General features: G+C 36.2%; 1 protein-coding gene across 1 annotated transcript in view; it reads left to right on the plus strand.

Annotated features, from left to right (window-relative positions):
- Positions 1–282: 282 nt before the first annotated feature.
- SMC3 (structural maintenance of chromosomes 3) overlaps positions 283–19,811 on the plus strand; it is a 32,273-nt gene continuing 12,744 nt past the window's right edge. Inside the window, exons 1-15 of the mRNA XM_082673575.1 lie at positions 283–411; positions 1,397–1,472; positions 6,725–6,763; positions 8,270–8,337; positions 10,223–10,294; positions 10,671–10,750; positions 11,026–11,104; positions 12,511–12,628; positions 13,593–13,768; positions 14,341–14,421; positions 14,650–14,814; positions 15,140–15,261; positions 16,742–16,955; positions 19,277–19,380; positions 19,556–19,655. Coding sequence (XP_082529701.1) covers positions 397–411; positions 1,397–1,472; positions 6,725–6,763; positions 8,270–8,337; positions 10,223–10,294; positions 10,671–10,750; positions 11,026–11,104; positions 12,511–12,628; positions 13,593–13,768; positions 14,341–14,421; positions 14,650–14,814; positions 15,140–15,261; positions 16,742–16,955; positions 19,277–19,380; positions 19,556–19,655 — 1,509 coding nt within the window. The 5' untranslated portion in view covers positions 283–396. The remainder of the gene's footprint in view (positions 412–1,396; positions 1,473–6,724; positions 6,764–8,269; positions 8,338–10,222; positions 10,295–10,670; positions 10,751–11,025; positions 11,105–12,510; positions 12,629–13,592; positions 13,769–14,340; positions 14,422–14,649; positions 14,815–15,139; positions 15,262–16,741; positions 16,956–19,276; positions 19,381–19,555; positions 19,656–19,811) is intronic.

Below are 19,811 nucleotides of genomic sequence, written 5' to 3' on the forward strand. Positions count from 1 at the left end.
TGGTCGAAACCATTGGCTCCACGCTCGGAGGGAATACGGGCCAACCTCACGATCAAGGCTCTTGTCCGAGTGAAGCTTCCGACAAATTCTCAGGAAAAACTCATCTAAAAATTGAGGAATCAAGTGAAATTCACCTAAAGACATTGAAGAAGGGCTCCTTGTTCCAAAAAGAAAGAGCAGATCTGACTTTGATTCCCCCTACGCTCCTTGGGGGCTGCGAGGGTGGTTCCGTCCGAGGCGGGGACTCCGCCTCCTTGGGCGCCGCCATTTTGTTTGGCTAGAGGGGAGAGAGCGGCGCTTTGGGGGGAGGGGTCTCCTAGGCGCCTCACCTGATCCAGCTGCCGAGTTGTTGGTTCTCTCGCGGGAGGCCTTCTCCCCGGCTCGGGGCGAGGAACCATGTACATAAAGCAGGTGAGGCCTGTGTGTCCCTCCCACCCTTCACGGGCCCGTGAGGACCGCTCCTTGAGGCGGGGGTGTCGCTTCTCCCCGCAGGGTGGGCGCGGGGCTGGACTGGGACTGGGTGGGAGGGGTGCGGCCCCGGCCTGCAAGCGCGGGGGCCGCGGAGAATTGGGGCGCCGCTTTGCAGCCCAGGCCTCCCCGCAGGGCGCTCGCCTGAGGGAGGCGGGTTCTCGGGGAGAGGGGTGGAGGGGTCGGCGGGGCGGGGCCCTTTGGAGGGAGCCGGGCCTTCCCGGGAGGGTGAGAAGCGGCCCTGTGCTGAGGGACCGGCTAGCCCCCCGTGGGCCTTTTGCGTGGGATGTGTGGAGAGAGGGTCTCCCCGGCTCCGGGGACGCCCCTGAGGCCCAAGCTGGGGTGTCTCCCGACTTAACCGGAGAAGTGAAGGGGCTCCTCCTTCCTGCTGAATGTGTAGCGCCGCCTCATTCCGTTGTTACTTCTGTCAGAATGGCCTTCCCGCGCTGGAGTCCACCCCACGGATGAGCCCCTTCACACTCTTTACAAGAAGTGTCTCTGCTGGAGGTGTTGGACTCCAGGCAGTCCTGTCCTGGAACGGCGGCTCTTTTTGGCCCGAGCGTGTGACTGACAGGGGCTCCCAGGAAAGCTGGGCCGGTCTGCATACTTGATAGACTTTTAGACGGCCCTCTAAGGGTTAGCGCTCCAACGAACCGTATACAGGGTGCTTGGTTTTGAGAGTTCCCGAACAGGTTACTAATTATAACTCTTAAAAAAGCAACAGTGGCAATGGTTACTGATAAAAGGGCTGTTTAGAAGTTTTTTTAAATCACTTTCCAAAATGAGTTTTTCTTCTAGGACATGGAAGCTTATCTGTCTTGCGTTAAATGAGAAACCAGAACGGGAAGGAGTGCAGAAGGAAAATGTTAGCTTAGAAGTTATTTCTTTTGGGGTGTGTTCTGAAAAAAATCTCTCTTTTATTTATTAGGTTATTATCCAGGGTTTTCGAAGTTATAGAGATCAAACAATTGTAGATCCCTTCAGTTCAAAACATAATGTTATTGGTAAGTGTTCATGGTTTACTAGATCAGATTTATGTCTCTACAGCCGTTTAAATCCTGCCTGTGTTTAGGCTTAAGGACACAGGAATTGTCTCTGAATATTACATAAATATATGTGTATTTTTTTCTATATGAAATTACTTTTCTGTTTTTTATCTGCACTGATGAAATTGCTTCCTTTATACGGTTAAAATACTTGAATAAGACAATCATAAATTACTCATTTTTATTTGGTAGCCTCGTATGTGTATGTTTTGACAGATTTAAGTTTATAGTGAATGACACTAAATTTAGCGTTTCAGCTCTTCTTGGTATGTCATTTTCTAGTTAAAGTGGACACTATTGCCTTATTTCAAAGGTGACCGTTCTTTTTTCACAAATTAGATTGTTCTCAGATTTTTTTTTATTTCCTATTATAATGTCTAAGGACAGACTACACAGGTTGGTGGGAAGAGCATAAACTTTGAATTGTAACAGAATGGGGTTCAAATCCCAATTCTGCCATGTATTCTTCAAACTTGACTTCCTGAGCTGCTTAGTTTTCTCATTTGCAAAGTAGAAATAATGATATACATCTCATGGGGCTGTTGGGAAGATTAAAGGAGAAGGCAGTTGTGTGAGGACAAGGGGCTAATGGTGATTGCCTTTCAATATAATAGTTAATCTATAGGTTCTTCAGATGATAAGGTTCCATTTTGCTCGTACAGACAGAAAAAGTGTTTTCTGACACTGCTGAGTTTTTAAAGGATAGGTGAAATGAGTGCTTCTAGACACCAGAAAAGCAAAGATTGCTATTGACATAGATTTCTGCTACAGTGTCCTCACAGAGTTTATTGGCATGCTAGTCGGCTTGGTCTACCATAACAAAATATCGTAGACTAGGTGGCTCAAACGACAGGGATTTATTTTTTCACTGCTCTGTAGGCCTCCCTCTCCATCATGCTCACAGGACCTTCTTTGTTTGAGCCTCTCCCTCACCCTCTTACAAGAGCACTGATCCCACCATAAAGGCCCCACACTCCTAACCTCACATTAATTACCTTCCAAAGACCCCCTTCTCCAAAAAGTTTCACATAGGGGGGTTAAGGCTTCAGCATATGAATTGGGTGGGGCGGGGACACAATTCAGTCCATAGCATGGGTGAGGTGAGATTCATAGAGAAATCAGCAAAGAGTGAACAATGAATACTGATGTTCCCAGAGAAACTTGGAGAATCATATTTTATTTTGAAATAAATGAATATATAATACAATTTAAAAATTGAGGGCAAGGAAAACACCTGCCCTTGGTACATCAATTGCAGCTTTGTAGTTGGGAATAAAGAAAACATACTTTTCCCTCTGCCTTGCCTACTGGAGAATCATTAATTGAATTGGTGTGCCATAAGGGTAACTTGATTGTACTAGAGTTTTACTTACATTTTGATTATGTGCCTTCTGATTTTCGTCAATAAAAAAATCTTTAGAAACGGAGAGAAATGAATAATCACTAGATTTATATTATTTCCTTAACTTACAAATGAAAAGTGGATAAATATCTTAATATGTCAGTTGTATACAGTTGTCCCTTGGTATCCTGAATGCTTGTATAAAACTTGTTATAAAATCTTAGTGTTTTTGCGTATAACCTAAGCATATCTCTAGATTACTTATAATACAATGTAAATGCTATGTAAATAGTTGTAAATACAATATACCTGCTGTGTAAATAGTTGCCAGCTTGTGGCAAATTCCGGTTTTGCTTTTTGGAACTTTCTGGAAAGTTCCCCTACCGCCCCCACCCGGAATATTTTCAATCCGCAGTTGGTTAAATCCCCAGGTGTGAAGCACAGGGATTTGGGATTTGGAGGACTGACTGTAATTGTATAAATGAACTGTAAAATGATGGCCATTATTACTTAGAATGATTAAATTATATCTTTAGGGCCTATCAAGTATTTTTGTTTTAGCTATTATCAGACAGCTGTTTTACTACTTTGGTTGCAACATTAAGATTGTTAATAGTCACAGTTAGAAAGGACATTATCTAAATGTTCTTTCCTTTTAACTGAAAAAACATAATATGACTTTAACATATTTTAAAAATAGGTCCCTTAATCATATAAGAAAGACCAAAAATAGTATACAGTGAGATTGTTCCTAAAAATGTCTTTTGAAAGCTTACCACTTTGATTGTTTAATGATTTTGACCCTTAAAAAAACACAAGATTTGAAGGCAGATACCTCATGTGCTGATACTTGAATGTTTGATGTTTAAGTGCAAGAACCATAAACCTTTTTAAGTTTACCTTTTTCCTGGCCTTCTAACAAAAGAAATATACGTGAAGTTATAGAACATAAAGAGCATAAAAGCTAAAAGGAAAAAATTTAAACTGTAATCCTCCCCAGAGCTAGCTTGTGGTTTCCTAGAAAACGGAGCCCGAGGCCTGCTTAGCTGCTAAGGCTTTAATTAGGAGGGAGCAGTCTGAGGGCAAGGGGTTGTGGGGGGTAGTGGTCATAGCTTTATAAAGAAGATACACCTGGTTTGCCGTCACATTGGATAACTTACAGACTTTGTAAACCCACCACACCTTGGAAAGCTCAGGTGGGAGAGGTATGGAGAAGGTTTTATGTGCTGGCTTCTGTCTCTCTTTGGTCAAAGTTTACCACATAGGGCATTGATTCCTCCCCTCCCCCCTCCCCCTCCCCCCCACACACTGTGCTTTTGGATTGTGTTACTCTGGGGACTAACCCCCCTGGAGTGGTTGGGGAACTGCAACCTCCTTTGGGTTTTCACAGATCTGAATGCACCCCCAGGGTAGGCAGAAACAACCTGAGGTGTTGGGAGACTAGCCTTTCTATTGACAGGCAGCCAAGGCCTGGGTTAGGGCAGGTGAATCTGGGGACACACATAAACTGGGTCTATCTCAATACCCCTTCAGTTTTTGTGTACATATATATAAGTACGCCTTTTTAAATAAAAATTGGTTTGTAGTAATCTTTTGGTAATCTATTTTTTTCTCCTTCAGAATAAACTGAAATATCTTTCCCTATCATTAAGTATTCAACATCCTTAAAATTGCTATGTAGCATTCCACTGTGTGGGTAGGAGTAATTCTTAGGGAAATTATAAATTTTTCAGTTATTTATGAATGGATTATGGTTTGAACTGTTTCTGTAACTTTTTAATGATAAATTACCTTTTAAAACATTTATTTAGTGATAATTTCAAATTTACAGAAAAGTTGCATAAATAAAAACAGTACAGAGACACTACTTGTGTATCCTTTACCCAAATCTACTGTTTTGGGTTTTTTTTTTAATTAATGTATTTATTTTTGGCTGCATTGGGTCTTCGTTGCTGCGCATGGGCTTTTTCTCTAGTTGCTGTGAGCGGGGGCTACTCTTCGTTGTGGTGCGCAGGCTTCTCACTGCAGTGGCTTCTCTTGTTGTGGGGCACGGGCTCTAGGCGCGCAGGCTTCAGTACTTGTGGCGCACAAGCTTAGTTGCTCCGCGGCATGTGGGATCTTCCCAGACCAGGGCTCGAACCCATGTCTCCTGCATTGGAAGGCAAATTCTTAACCACTGCACCACCAGGGAAGTCCCCCAAATCTACTGTTAACATTTCCCCACTTGCTTTATCATTTGCACTTGCTCTCACACTTATTTTTCCTTAGAGTAAGTTATGTACATCATGGTTCTTTACCTGTGACTTCAATGTGTACTTTCTAAGAATAGGGATATTACTTATATAATCACAGTGTAACTATCAATGTCAGTAAATTTAACATCAATACAATAATGTTATTTTATTTTCTAGCTATGTTGGCTGACCCAGAAATTTTCTTTGTAGCATTTTTCCCCCTCTAGTACAGGATTTAATTTAGGATCAGGCGTTGCATTTAGTTGTCATGCCTCTTTAGTCTCATTTAATCTGGATAATTTCCACAGCCTTCCTTTGTCTTTTACAATGTTATTTTTGAAAAATATTACATAAATGATGTGTCCTTTTCAGGGTATTCCACCTGGAGGCACATGATATCCATCTACTTCTTATTGATGATGATAATTTTGATCACTGAGTAGAGATTCTGTCCAGTTTTTCCACTGTATAGTTAGTGTTTTCTCCCTTGCAACTAATATGGAGATGGGGAGAGACTTTTGGACTATGCACGTATTGTGCTCCTTATCAAAATTCCCCCTTAGATTTAGCATTCATTGATAATTCTTGCCTTTATTCTGATGGTTGCAGAATGATGATGTTCCATTTCCAGTACTCCTTTCAGATTTACCACTTGGTATTCTACTGTAATCAAACATCTTCACTCCTTAGCTATATATTTATCTTTTTATTATCAGTATGGACTCATGGATTATTCCCGCCCACCACTGCCCCAGCACTAATTTATAATTCATCTAATTATTTTGGTGCTCAAATTGTCCTAGATTTAGCTAATAGAAGCCCCCTTCAGGCTGGCCTCTGTGTCTGTTATATGCCCTTTTTTTTTTTTTTTTTAAAGCACTTCATTACTTTCTGATTTCTTTAGAATTTATCTTGGATTAAAGGTGATGACTTTGGGGCTAATTTGTTCAGGATATTGGTCAAGATTGTGAGAGAGAGTGGCATAGTTATTCATGACTCTTAACAATGAAAATTTTGTTAAACAAAAGAAGTTCAAATGAATTCATTAAATCTAAAATATTTGATATCCTTTTATGTATAGAATTGCTTATTTCTGAACTCAGGTAGTAAAAAAAAGTGCCTCATAGTTGTCTATATTTTTGTGATTCTAAGAACTATACATGATGTATAGGGCTGATCAGAAACTGTTTAACATGGAAATGGTTTGAAAATTTTAAATGATTGTTTAAGTATTTAAAATTTTTGTAGCATTATGTGAATCTTTAAATTGTTAAAAATATTTTATTATATACAATTAAATAGAATTACATGTCCATTGTAATGATTATAAATCATGAAAACCAGGTAGTATATTTAGTTATTCCTGTTAATTTTAAAGTACTGGGAAAGAGCAAAAAAATAAACAATGAAATAAATTCCTTTAAGAAAAAAATTATCTGAAGACTATGCAAAAATTGCACTCATCTGGTAATTAAAGCTGTTTTGTTTATTGATTTGTTGTTCACTGTTCTGTTGTACTTAATTTCAGTTTTTAAGATGTTATGTTAGAAAATTGGATTTTATATTTTTTGAATACTTTCTATAAAGTTTTATTGTTTTTTATACAAAATAACATGGACTTTTTGATTTTGTAGTGGGCAGAAATGGATCTGGAAAAAGTAACTTTTTTTATGGTAGGTATTGTTTTTTGAATTCTAAACATAGTAAGACCTAGGTATCTTACGGTAGTTTATCTGAGGTTATGTCTGCATGAAACACAAGAAATACTTCTTCAAATGAGGTTGCAATTTAATGTAGAGGGTTTAGAGTATAAGAATCTGAGCTCTACTCTAGTGATTAGCCATGTGAGACTGGGCAAAACAGTTAACTTCTCAAAGTACTCTTTCAGTTTAAAAACAGAGATATTTGCCCTGCCTACCTTAGATGGGTTGTGAGAATCAAATGAGATAATATGTATGGAAGTGCTTTCTAAACTTCAGTGCTGTATATAAATGTTGTAAATGCAGAGAGAGAGAGAGATTCAAAGAATGTAAGTGCAGTAGAATAGTTAATATTGTTATGGAAAATGGCTTATCTGTTTCATCTAAATCAATTATTTTAATAAAAGATGGAGGGGTGTAAAAAACTAGACTCAACAAAGACAGTTGTTGTCAGAAGATAGTAAGTAGAACTTTAAAAACTATCTCTAAATATAAAATGCGTTTAAGCATAGTAATGCCTCTGTTAAATTCTTTGGAGAGAAAAAATATTTTAACAGATTTGGACTGTACAAGGAGTAGATTGAAAAGATTTTGAACCTCTTAGTAGTGCTTGAGGAAAAGGAGGGTGTAGTAATAGCAAAGGTTCTATCCCTTGTTTACTTATAAAGCTAAAGGGTACTCTTTACCCCATCAGTGGTTGTAATTTGGGGATGGTGAGAAGAGTAGGATTGGAGTGGAAGTATTAATATTTCCTGGTCTCCAGGGGGGATGAGGGCAGTTTGAACCTGTCCCCTCCAAGGTGATTATAAAAGAAAACCAATCCCCACCTCCACCCCCAGCATACACATTCACATATACATACTCCCTCTTTTAGAGTGTCAAAGCTCTCTTGGGTGGACTGGGAATAGAACAGTTGAGTAAAGAGTTCCATTTCTAGGAGAGGGTGGTCCAGTTAGGCATCCTATGGAAGCAGGAATGGCTCCTTACAGAAGACAAAGGGTAAGTAAGTACTGCAGTAGAAAGTGGAAATCTGAAACATTTCCTACTTAGTGCTATTTATTTTGAAAAAGTATGCAATTAAGGATATTATAGGAATATATCCTATTTTGTTAAATATTTTAATTTATATTATTTATATCTACTGGATAAAAGCAACTATAGCTTGAAACCTAACCATGTATACTTTGATCAAGAGGTACACCTTAGTTCTAGTCTGTTCGTGTATTTCAGTGTTTTTATTTTCTTACCTTAAATATTTCAGTGAAAACTTAATGTTTTCCTAGTATCATCATTTCCTAGCTGATTAGTCTGAAGTACAGGCAAATTTTCTGCATTCCTTTTGTCTATATAAAACAGGTAATCTACTTTATCTGCATTGTTCATTACCTGATATACTGTATTCTGTGAAGGTATGGGAAATTATAACTAAGGCATAAATCCTTTTTTAGATCCTACTAATAGTTGTTTTTGTATTTCTAGCAATTCAGTTTGTTCTCAGTGATGAGTTTAGCCATCTTCGTCCAGAACAGAGATTGGCTTTGTTACATGTGAGTGAGACTGCTTTATGAATATTAAATACTTCTAAAAATACATTGTCAATTCTGGTAAACAAAATTATTTTTTCAAGTTTCAGATCCTTTGTGAACATGACACAGTGTGTCTCTTATGTATGTTGTTCTGCTGTGAAATTTAGCTTACTATATTAATGCAGGATAAAGGCTTAAATTTTATATAATGGTAAGAAAATTGTGCGAGTTCCCTATGGATGGATATGCCTTCCATATAAATATAAATTCTTTATTAGGAGTATGGCCTGGTAACGGTCTGGAAGCAGGTTTGCTGAGAAAGAAGAAAGTTAGGTTGGGGATTAGAAACTTTGAGACTCAGAATCAGAAGTTAATTGTGGGGACTTCCCTGGTGGTCCAGTGGTTAAGACTCCGTACTCCCAGTGAAGGGGGCCCAGGTTTGATCCCTGCTCAGGGAACTGAGATCCCACATACTGCAGCTAAGCCTGCGTGCTGCAGCAACTGAGCCCGCACACTCTAGAGCCCATGTGCCACAACCAAGACCCAGTGTAGCCTACATAAATAGTAAATAAATAAATAAGTTAATTGGGAGCATAGAAAAGCAACCATTACAAACTAAACAACATAAAGTTACTTTTAGCCATATTTATACTTAAATGGTAACATCATTTGGTAACAATGGTAACATCCAATATGAAAGACAGTATATAGTAATGAAAATTGTTAGAATTTTTCTTTAGATAATTATGAATAATAAACTAATTTTAGGATAAGAAAGTATAAAAGGCTATGATAAAATGATGTAACTTTATTTATTTACTTACGTACTTATGTACTTACTTACACTGGGTCTTTGTTGCGGCATGCAGGATCTTCATTGCAGCACGCGGGATCTAGTTCCCTGACCATGTATCGACCCTGGGCCCCCTGCACTGGGAGCGCAGAGCCTTAGCTACTGGACCACAGGGAAGTCCCTGTCTTGTTTAAATATGGCTTATAATTAATTTTAAGACCAGAAAGCGAGAGTCTTCAATATATCTCCACAGTATCTCTCAGACTTAAAGTTCTTTTTCTGACCATTATATTTTTCTCCACCTCACTCTTTTTTTGGCTGCGCCTTGTGGCTTGCAGGATCTTAGTTCCCCAACCAAGGATTGAACCAGGGCCATGTAATGAAAGCACCAAGTGCTAACCACTGGACTGCCAGGAAATTCCCTCCCCCACCTCTTACATTTGAATTTTTAGTCCAGTAATCAAGATTGATTCCCTATAGAAAAATCTCTCTTTAGGTTTCTCAGATTAGCATTAAAAGAATAATTTCTTTAGGTATCATTCTTCATTGTATTGAACTACTACATAATAGCAGTTTTCACAGTCTAGAAATTATCTGGGCTTGGTATGTAAGTAGTTGGGTCACAAATCGGTCTGAATGTGTCCCATATGTTAAATGCATATGTTTTCATAGCAGATTTAAAACTATATAGAATATCTCAAATGTTTAAAAAGACAGTTTTTATCATGTGACTTGTTAGGGCTCCTTTCTAGCATTAAGGTGAATCTATAAGAGAGAAGCCTCAAAGTGTTTTATATTTTAGCAAATAGGTAAAATTGGGTGGCTATGGGGTCTTATGCTCTAATGAGGTGATATGCAGAACAAGACCTATGTAAATCTAACTTTGACGTCTCTTGCATAGTTCTCATTTTTAAAATTCAGAATCAGAAGCTGTTTGGTTGAGTTTTATTATCCTAATCCAGTGTTTGCTGCTTTGGCAAGAGGGCTGTATATTAGTCTGATAGAAATTTTTCTCCATTGAATCAGGCTTGTTACCATGCACTAAACTTTAAATGTATTTAAAGAATATGAAAATCCCACTTATGCAACATATTAATTTTTCTCATGTTTTAGGAGGGTACAGGACCTCGTGTTATTTCTGCTTTTGTGGAGATTATTTTTGACAATTCAGACAACCGGTTGCCAGTGAGTAACTGCTTTTTCTTTTCAGTAGTAACATTGAGAATTTTATTGATGCAACTGACTTTTTTCATGCTTTGAAACACTTATTTATAGTTGTACTTAGGCTTTTATAATTTAGTTCATACTAAAATAACTACAGCTTACATACTAATTTTGTCTTAAAGTTGTAATGAATATTCTGGTAAACAAATGGGAATGTGCAAGCCATTGTGAAAAAATGTCTTTGTCATAGTATTGAGTATTCGTGGCATATCTTTAGTGAGATGATTGAAGTTTCAAAATAATTGCTATGGTGAGGGACTCTGAAATGACCTTATTAACTATAAAGTTTCCACTTTTACTATTAGATTTAACTTTGGGCTTTTCTTTTTTTTCTTAGATCGACAAAGAGGAAGTTTCACTTCGAAGAGTTATTGGTGCCAAAAAGGATCAGTATTTCTTAGACAAGAAAATGGTCACGTAAGCATTTTTCTTTACATTTGTAATTTCTATACAAAAGACTAAAAGTATTCTTTTACTTGCCTCATATATGGCACTTTTGCCTCATGTTCAACAAATCACAATTTAGAGCATAAACATAAGAATCAGAAGATTCTCTGAGGCTGATAGAACAGAAGGGTTAAATGACTGTTCTGTACTCCTTCGTGCACCTTAACTCAGGAGTTAGTGTACTCTTTTTGCTTATAGTTGGATTGTTACGTATTTGAAATTTTTTTTTAATTGTTTGTCAACAGGAAAAATGATGTGATGAATCTCCTTGAAAGTGCTGGTTTTTCTCGAAGCAATCCTTATTATATTGTTAAACAAGGAAAGGTAAGAAATAGTATCTTTTTAAGTGGAATTTGTTTTTTGAGTATATTCATTGAATGATGAGTTTGATTTCATTCTAGTGGTTAAGTTGGAGTGAAAATAGACCTTATTGTCTTCTGTTTTCATTGATTTATTTTGCACTGAAGTTTGTATTACCTTTTCTGTGGCCATAAATTTATGTACAAAATAGATCCATTGCATAGTGGGATAAAAGTATTTCCGTAGAATTATTTAAGTGGATCTTATTTTCTTGGTGATCTGCATCATTTACCAAGGTGCACTGTACTGGAAGACATTTTTGGTTTGTAGAAGTTACAATCATATTTAAGAATGTTGTAGAAACTTTATAAAAATCACATTTGAAAAAAGTTACTCTCTGAAATTAATACTCTCTCTGTTAGTATATCACAGAGTTAAAATGCTAGAATGCTTAAATTACCAGAAAGCTACCGTAGTGCTACATATTATTTTCCCTTAATACAATTTATATTCTTTATAGTTTTTAGGAGTTGTATACTTTATCTGATTGTTCTACTGTTTCCTCGTATGTTTTAACTATATATATCTAAAATAATTTCTTTTTCTTAGAACATACCTGCAGTGTCCTAATAGCTTTCTGTTGTGCTATATTGAACTAGGGGAAAATCCTTTTAAAATGTCCACTTCTTATTTCATGTTGGAGGCTTTTTTAGGTATGTGTTGGAAAGTTAGCATTCAGAAGAAGTGATTAGAAAGAATATGGAGTTTCACTTTAAGAGCAAGAGTTTGAAAAGACTGTCTTTATAAGAGAAATTTCTTTAAAAGGAGGCTGGGGACTTCCCTGGCGGTCCAATGGTTAAGACTTCGCCTTCCAACTCAGGAGGTGCAGGTTCAGTCCCTGGTTGGGGAGCTAAGATCCCACATGCCTTGGGGCCAAAAAGCAAAACAGAAAACAGAAGCAATATTGTAACAAATTCAATAAAGACTTTAAAAATTGTCCACATCAAAAAAAACTTTAAAAAATAAAATAAAAGGAGGCTGATTTGAAAGCCGTTATCTGAGTCTTCCCTGCACACATACAACGTAGTAGGTCCCTTTACATCATTTCAATTTTTACTCATATGTCATTTCATATAAGCGATCTATGTCTGCCTCTTTTACAAGAGCATTACTGTCACTCCAACTCTTTATGCTGTATTTTCTTATTTTGTTTTGTTTTTCCGCATAGCAATTATAATGTAATGGTATGCATACTTCCTGGTTTTTTTCCACTAGAAAGTAGGTTCCTCGAGGGCAAGACCTTTTCTGTTCATTGCTATTTTCCCAGTGTGAACTCATACTTAAAGCTTAGCATGTGAATAACTTTCAAGGTAGAGCTCTTAAAGAGCATTCTGTAGCTCTGTAAATAATTATTTTTCTAAAACTTTTAGATCAACCAGATGGCAACAGCACCAGATTCTCAGAGACTAAAACTATTAAGAGAAGTAGCTGGTACTAGAGTGTATGATGAACGAAAAGAAGAAAGCATCTCTTTAATGAAGGAAACAGGTAAAATAAATATGATTCTACATTATTCTTTTTGTTGTGAATTACTTTTTCATTGTGTTATGATACTTGAGAGGAGTTATCGTCAGAAGTGTATTGTATGATAATTTGCCTATATACTGAATGGAGAAAAAATTAGTTTCAGGATGTTTAAGGTTTGAGAGTTACAATAATTTGTCTCTTTGAATAAAGAGTTGTTACTATGAGATAATAGTGCTTTTCTAGGTCACCTACTTTGTGCCTCTAATGTCCTTTTTATTATTAGTGAGGATAATTATGTATTCCTCAAAAAATAATTGCTGGAATATCAGTTGGCATTAGGCTTTAAGTTGTTCAGGAGCAAGTAAATATGAAATTTTGAACTTCAGTCTTCCTTAGTACGTTTATTATGGAAACCCTACTTTGCTTTTCAAGTGCTGTGCCCTCTCATGGCTTAGAGTCAGAGAGTTTTGGGTTCAAAATCTTACTAATAATTACCTGATATTGTGACTTTAGGCTTGACCTCCCTGGTCCATAACTTTCCCATCTTGTGAAATCCTTTTTTATAGTTTGTAGTGGTGAGTAGAGGAGCAAAGTATCACCATGATTGGAATATAGTTGGTATTCAATATATGGTAGCTATAGATAATGCTGTTGTAAGAATTGAGAATCAGTGACACCAGTGATGTTAAGTACGTTTTTTTTTTTAATGTCATGGGAAGGCACACTGGCTTTTAAAGGAAGTTTAAACAGAGGCCTTTACCACATGTAATATAAGAATCAGTGTCACCATGTGTTTATTCTCCGATGCTTTTCATAATAAAGCATTTTAATGGCAATTTTAGCATCTTGGATTTGGTTACCACATAATATCAAAGAAATAATGCTAACGTTCTTAAGATTAAGTTTAACTCATGGTATATTTGAGAATTGATGTTACATAAAAATTTTATTGAACTCCTTCACCCCTCTCCCATTTATTTTTAAGAGGGCAAACGGGAAAAAATCAATGAGTTGTTAAAATACATTGAAGAGAGATTACATACCTTGGAGGAAGAAAAGGAAGAACTAGCTCAGTATCAGAAGTGGGATAAGATGAGACGAGCCCTGGAATACACCATTTACAATCAGGAACTTAACGAGACTCGTGCTAAACTTGATGAGGTAAAATACTTTGCCACTTCAGTTTAATTTTATTTTTACGAATATATTAAACTCATTTTATATTTATACTTTTCAATGATTTTTAAACGCAAACTTCAAAATTTTAAAACCTCTTAGTGAATTCATTACTCAGCAAATTTACACTATCAGTTTACTCCAAGGAAAATGCCTAGACCCACATAGTCCTTGCTGTAGTTGTATCTGAAATATAATTAGGTGGCGATGTCAGGCAGACCAGGATGAGAGGAAGCCACCTTTAAAGTTTCATGAATTTTTTCCCTGGCTTTTTAAGGTGTAATTTGTAATTAGTATTGCTGACATTTTGTACAAAAATTTGTTTTAGGTAATGCTGAAAACTACAGGCATTTTGTATTTAAAACCACTACAATTATTTTTGGAAAAAATTTTTAAGTGAATGTTTATTTTAACAGATATTTTAAAATTTTGCTAAAAATACTTAGCAGATATTAAAAAATTCAGCAGATATTTTAAAATTTAGCAGATATTTTAAAATTTTAAATACTGAACAAATTCGAAATGAGTTAGAAATCATAGCTTGGTTTTTTTCCCAGCTTTCTGCTAAGCGAGAGACTAGTGGAGAAAAATCCAGACAATTAAGAGACGCCCAGCAGGATGCAAGAGATAAAATGGAGGTAAGGTTATAAACCAGGTTTAGTCACATTTTTGACCACAGTAAACTTTTTGTACCAGAATTATAGAATGGTAACTTCAAGTGGGGTGTCACCGAGATTGAGTATTGGAAAGACAGTAGTACTGAAAGTTTAAATGAAAGAAAAAGAAGAGACAAATCAGTGGTGTCCTGATTTTGCTGTTGTATTTCTAGTTGTCTAACTCGTTTCTATTTGATACTTTTTGAGTAGGATATTGAGCGCCAAGTTAGAGAACTGAAAACAAAAATTTCAGCTATGAAAGAAGAAAAGGAGCAGCTCAGTGCTGAAAGACAAGAACAAATTAAGCAGAGGACTAAGTTGGAGCTTAAAGCCAAGGATTTACAAGATGAATTGGCAGGAAATAGTGAACAGAGGGTGAGTTAAAGTGCTAAAAATGAAAGATATAAATGTTCAGGTGAGTGGCAACTGCAGAGGACAGTCCTTTCTGTGGCACGGGTGCTTGAATTTTTGTAAAAGATTTGGCACATTAAAATAATTTGCATTCAAGTTGCAACTGAGTACTATCTTTGTTACTTACATTTAAAAGTTAGTTTTGTGTTGCAGGATCAGTTTAAAAATTAGTTTTGTGTTGCGTGATCAGTTTCATGCATTTTTTTCATGAGAAAATATTTTATGCTAGACTTATAAATTAAACAACAGTTTTTAAATAGATTGCATTTTTACTTATCTTCATTTACAGAAACGCTTATTAAAAGAAAGGCAGAAGCTGCTTGAAAAAATAGAAGAAAAGCAGAAAGAACTGGCAGAAACAGAACCTAAATTCAACAGTGTAAAAGAAAAAGAAGAGCGAGGAATTGCTAGGTCTGGGATTTTTTTCACCAACAATTCTAATTTTCTACATTGTTCCTCTATAGAACCTTATTAAGTAGTTATGGGTTAAGAAGGTACAGTAAATGAGGGCAAAAGTTAAATGTCCATTTCAAAGTAATAGGCAGTGTCGGCCAAGCATTATTGTATGCTTATTGCCTATTCAAAAGCCCTAGGAGATCACAGTATCACCACTGTAAATTTGACAAACTTGAGGCTCTGGGGGTGTTCAGTAACTTGCCCAAGATAACGTAGCTAAATGTTGGGCATTTAAAAACATGCATGATGATTGTTCTTTTTTTACCCAAATTGTATCCTGCTGTGTGTTCATTCTCCCACTTTATGTCGTTTTAACATCTAGACATTTTAATATCTATCCGTAGATTGGACTTGCCAACGTTTGCTGATTTCACAATTTAGTACATTATCATGTTTTTATGCCACTTATGTTCATTTTAATGAATTGCCTGTTGATATCTTGTGTCCATTTTTTTCTGATTTTTTTTGTCGGCTTTTTAAAATAATTTATTTTATCCTACTTATTTTTGGCTATGTTGCGTCTTTGTTGCTCTACGCGGGCTTTCTCTAGTTGTGGCGAACGGGGGCTACTCTTCGTTGCAGTGCGCGGGCTTCTCATTGCGGTGGCTTCTCTCATTGTGGAGCACGGGCTCTAGGCGCGCGGGCTCAGTAGTTGTGGCTCATGGGCTCTAGAGCACAGGCTCACTAGTTCTGGTGCATGGGCTTAGTTGCTCTGTGGCATGTGGGATCTTCCCAGACCAGAGCTTGAACCCGTGTCCCCTGCATTGGCAGGCGGATTCTTAACCACTGTGCCACCAGGGAAGCCCCTTTTTTCTGATTTTTTTTCTGACGTTTTATAAGGTTGTTTTATGTTATCTGGGCATTAATATTTGTTCTGTATGTTGTAAGTGTTTTCTCTTGCCTTTTAATCTTTATAGTGTCTTTTATTGTAAGGAGTTGAAAATGTTCAAATAGTTAAATATAGTTGGAGCTATTTTGAAAATTCCTGAGATGTGGGGTACTAGATTTGTGTAGGTTTACTGATTAACCCAGACCTGGAATGACCTTAAATCCCTAGGGGATGGGCTGTTTTACCTGACTGTAACTGATTTTGCAGTTAAATTAATGTTATATAGAACTAGTCCCAGGAGCTCCATTAGATAACAGTTACTTTTTATACTTAATTCCTTCTTTTTTTTTTTTTTTTTTTCTTTTTTTTTACCACACCATGCGGCTTGTGGGATCTTAATTCCCAGACCAGGTATCAAACCCAGGCCCTCAGCAGTGAGAGAGCAAAGTCCCAACCACTGGATTGCCAGGGAATTCCCTTTAATTCCTTCTTTTATGGAATTATAGAAATGGTTATTGTCTCTGTGTACTCTTGAGGTATCTATTGCAATTAAACTTGGTTATTTCCTGTTGTCCTTTTCAAACCATTCTCTTCTATCTTGTGTAGATTGGCCCAAGCTACGCAGGAAAGAACGGATCTTTATGCAAAGCAGGGTCGAGGAAGCCAGTTTACATCAAAAGAAGAAAGGGATAAGTGGATTAAAAAGGAACTCAAGTCTTTAGATCAGGCTATTAATGACAAGAAAAGACAGATTGCTGCTATACATAAGGATTTGGAGGACACTGAGGCAAATAAAGAGAAAAATCTGGAGCAGTATAATGTAAGAACTTTCATAGCTGCTTTGTGTGAAATCTTTCAGAAGAGTGTGAACATGTGCAGTTTCATCTATTTCTTTAAGTTTTATTTGTAAATGGTTTATCTTAAAATATACAAGACCAGAAACTTAATTAGGCAAGACCAGCACAATGTAATATGATACATATGGTAGTTCTCTTTTTCGAAGAAGAGTTCTTATATGTCAGTGAGTGTCCATATAGATTGAATGTATTTTAAAATATATTTTTATGACTTGGTAATATGTACCTGAACTCTACCCTTAACTAAAACATGACTTTATAGTAACTTAAAATTTTTCCATTTTTATATTCTAATGTAATTTTCTGTCAATGTAATAACTTACTGCAGAATGTATATATATTTTGTTAAAGCATTGGTGATTTTATAACATTTCTAAATGAATTAAACATTTACTATGCATGTTTAGTTAGCATTTTCTTAAAAAGTGAAGTAGAAGATAAAATCATTACTTTCAGAACAAGAAAGATCTTACATTATTTAAAATTAGAAAGGGAGAAAAATTCTTTAAGTGATATGTGTGGATATATATAGATGATTGGAAGTGATGAGAAGGGAGTGTGTAGGACAGGTGTAGGGTGAGGAGAATACATATATACATGCCCAGAAGGAACCTTCTTACCCCATGAAATCTGTACCAGTTGGTATGGTTGGTTTATCAAAAAAAAGCCACTAAAAGCATAAAATCTCAAATGTGTATACTTATGTATATTTTATGTATAATATTTATATGTATTTTTTACACATATATAAATGTACATATTTATAAGTATTTAATTTTAAATAGATAAATATATGCGTATGTACCAATCTTTATTTTTTAGACTTCTTTTTTAAGAGTAGCTTTGGGTTCACAGCAAAATTGAGAGGAAGGTATAGAGATTTCTCATATGCCCCCTGCCCCCACACATGTATAGCCTCCTTATCAACCTCCTCCAGCAGAGTGTGTACCAGTCTTTTGATGTAGAGCCCAAGGTATTTCTTATGAATATGAGTAGTGATTGGAGTTCCTAGGGGACTTTCATGTTATGGACCACACATGTAAATACAGTTCTCCTTGAAGTTGGATGAGAACAGAATTCGGGTTTCAGTATAAGATCATATATCGCATTTAGTTGTCATGTTTCTGTTATCTCCTTTAATCTGGATCAGTTCCTCAGTCTTTTTGACTTTGCGACTTGACATTTTGAATTACTGATATAAAGTGCACAGTATCTATTAACTTATGTATTATATATTAAATAATTATTTTCCCTAGTCTTTTAGAGTTGATTTGCCCATTTAATCCAATTTTTAGTGACTCACCTTTGAGTTTGTCCAAAACTAAATCAATTTTTTTAAAGAAACAACTCTTCCTTGTACTCATATCATCAGTTTATCTAATATTTAATGTAATCAGTTACCCCAAAACAAAAACATAGTAGGAAGCAAACAGAACTGACTCTGTAACCATAAACAGCTCAACTGGTAGGAAAAGTGACCAGGAGTAATAGACAGCCTACTGGCCTTGAGAGTCCAGTGTACTTTGGGCTTTGTTCAGGATATTTTACGGAGGGGATGGAAAACACAGGTTGGTTGAGGTAGTCAGTTATTTGCGAATTTGTTAGTATAGTTTCAGCTGCAATAGCTACAGTTCTGTCTTGAAATAAAGAAAAGGCATTTTGTCTTGAGTTCATGGAAATATCGACCTCAACAGATGCCCTTTTGAAAAAGTTTAGTGATAAACCAAGATTTTCCAGTGAGAGGTTTTATTCATTCTTTCTCAAGCTTGAAGTTAGTTTTCAGTATTTTAGCCACACTTACGTGTATCAAAATGACCACTTGTGAGGGTGAACTCTGTGCTTTATAATGGGTAGAGATGATTTTACAGTGCTAATTAATTGTACAAAACAGCCTTTTTGCTTCTTAGTCTGTTCCTACATCTCTTGTGTTCTAGTGTGTGTTTAGAGGGGGAAGTATGAAAAGTATGCACTGCAGTGTTTTGAGAATTTATTAATGTATTTTTTCTTTTAAAATTCTAGGGTGTGTATTATAGAAGTAGTAAGGACATTAATGAACAAATTAATTGTTCTGATATATGTGTATGCTTGTTAAACCATCACCACAATTAATATAACAAGCCTGTTCATCACCCCAAAATGTTTCCCATACCCCTTGGTAATTCCTCCCTCCCTCCTTCCCTGTCCTCCCCTTCCATCCCCTGGTAACAACTGATCTGCTTTCTGTCACTATGGATTTGTTTGTATGGAATTGGATTTTAAATTTGAATTATTTTTATTTCCATAGAAACTGGATCAGGATCTTAATGAAGTCAAAGCTCGAGTTGAAGAACTGGACAGAAAATACTATGAAGTAAAAAATAAGAAAGATGAATTACAAAGTGAAAGAAAGTTAGTATAGCCTAAAATATGTCTTAATATTTTTGAGTAATGTAATTACTGGCTGTTAAAGTCTTTAAGTTATAAATTAACTATTGAAGTTTAATTTCAGTATTTATTCAAATTTGTATACTATTAGAATATTAATATTTTTAGAATTAAAGACAGTCTAATTTTTATTGATTAGTTACTTGTGGAGAGAGGAGAATGCAGAACAGCAAGCACTTGCTGCTAAAAGAGAAGATCTTGAAAAGAAACAGCAACTTCTTAGAGCTGCAACAGGAAAGGTGGGCAGGTTCTTTCATTACCTCAGTTTGCATTGTCAGTTATTATTGCGCAAGAATTTATTAGCTTTCAAGAGTAGAGGGCAAATTACTTGTCTTATAAATACGAAAGAATGGGTATCATTTAAGCACCCATGCTATTAAAGATAGCACTTTTGA

This window comes from Grampus griseus (assembly GCF_964374135.1).
Source record: "Grampus griseus genome assembly, chromosome: 16".
NCBI lineage: Eukaryota > Metazoa > Chordata > Mammalia > Artiodactyla > Delphinidae > Grampus > Grampus griseus.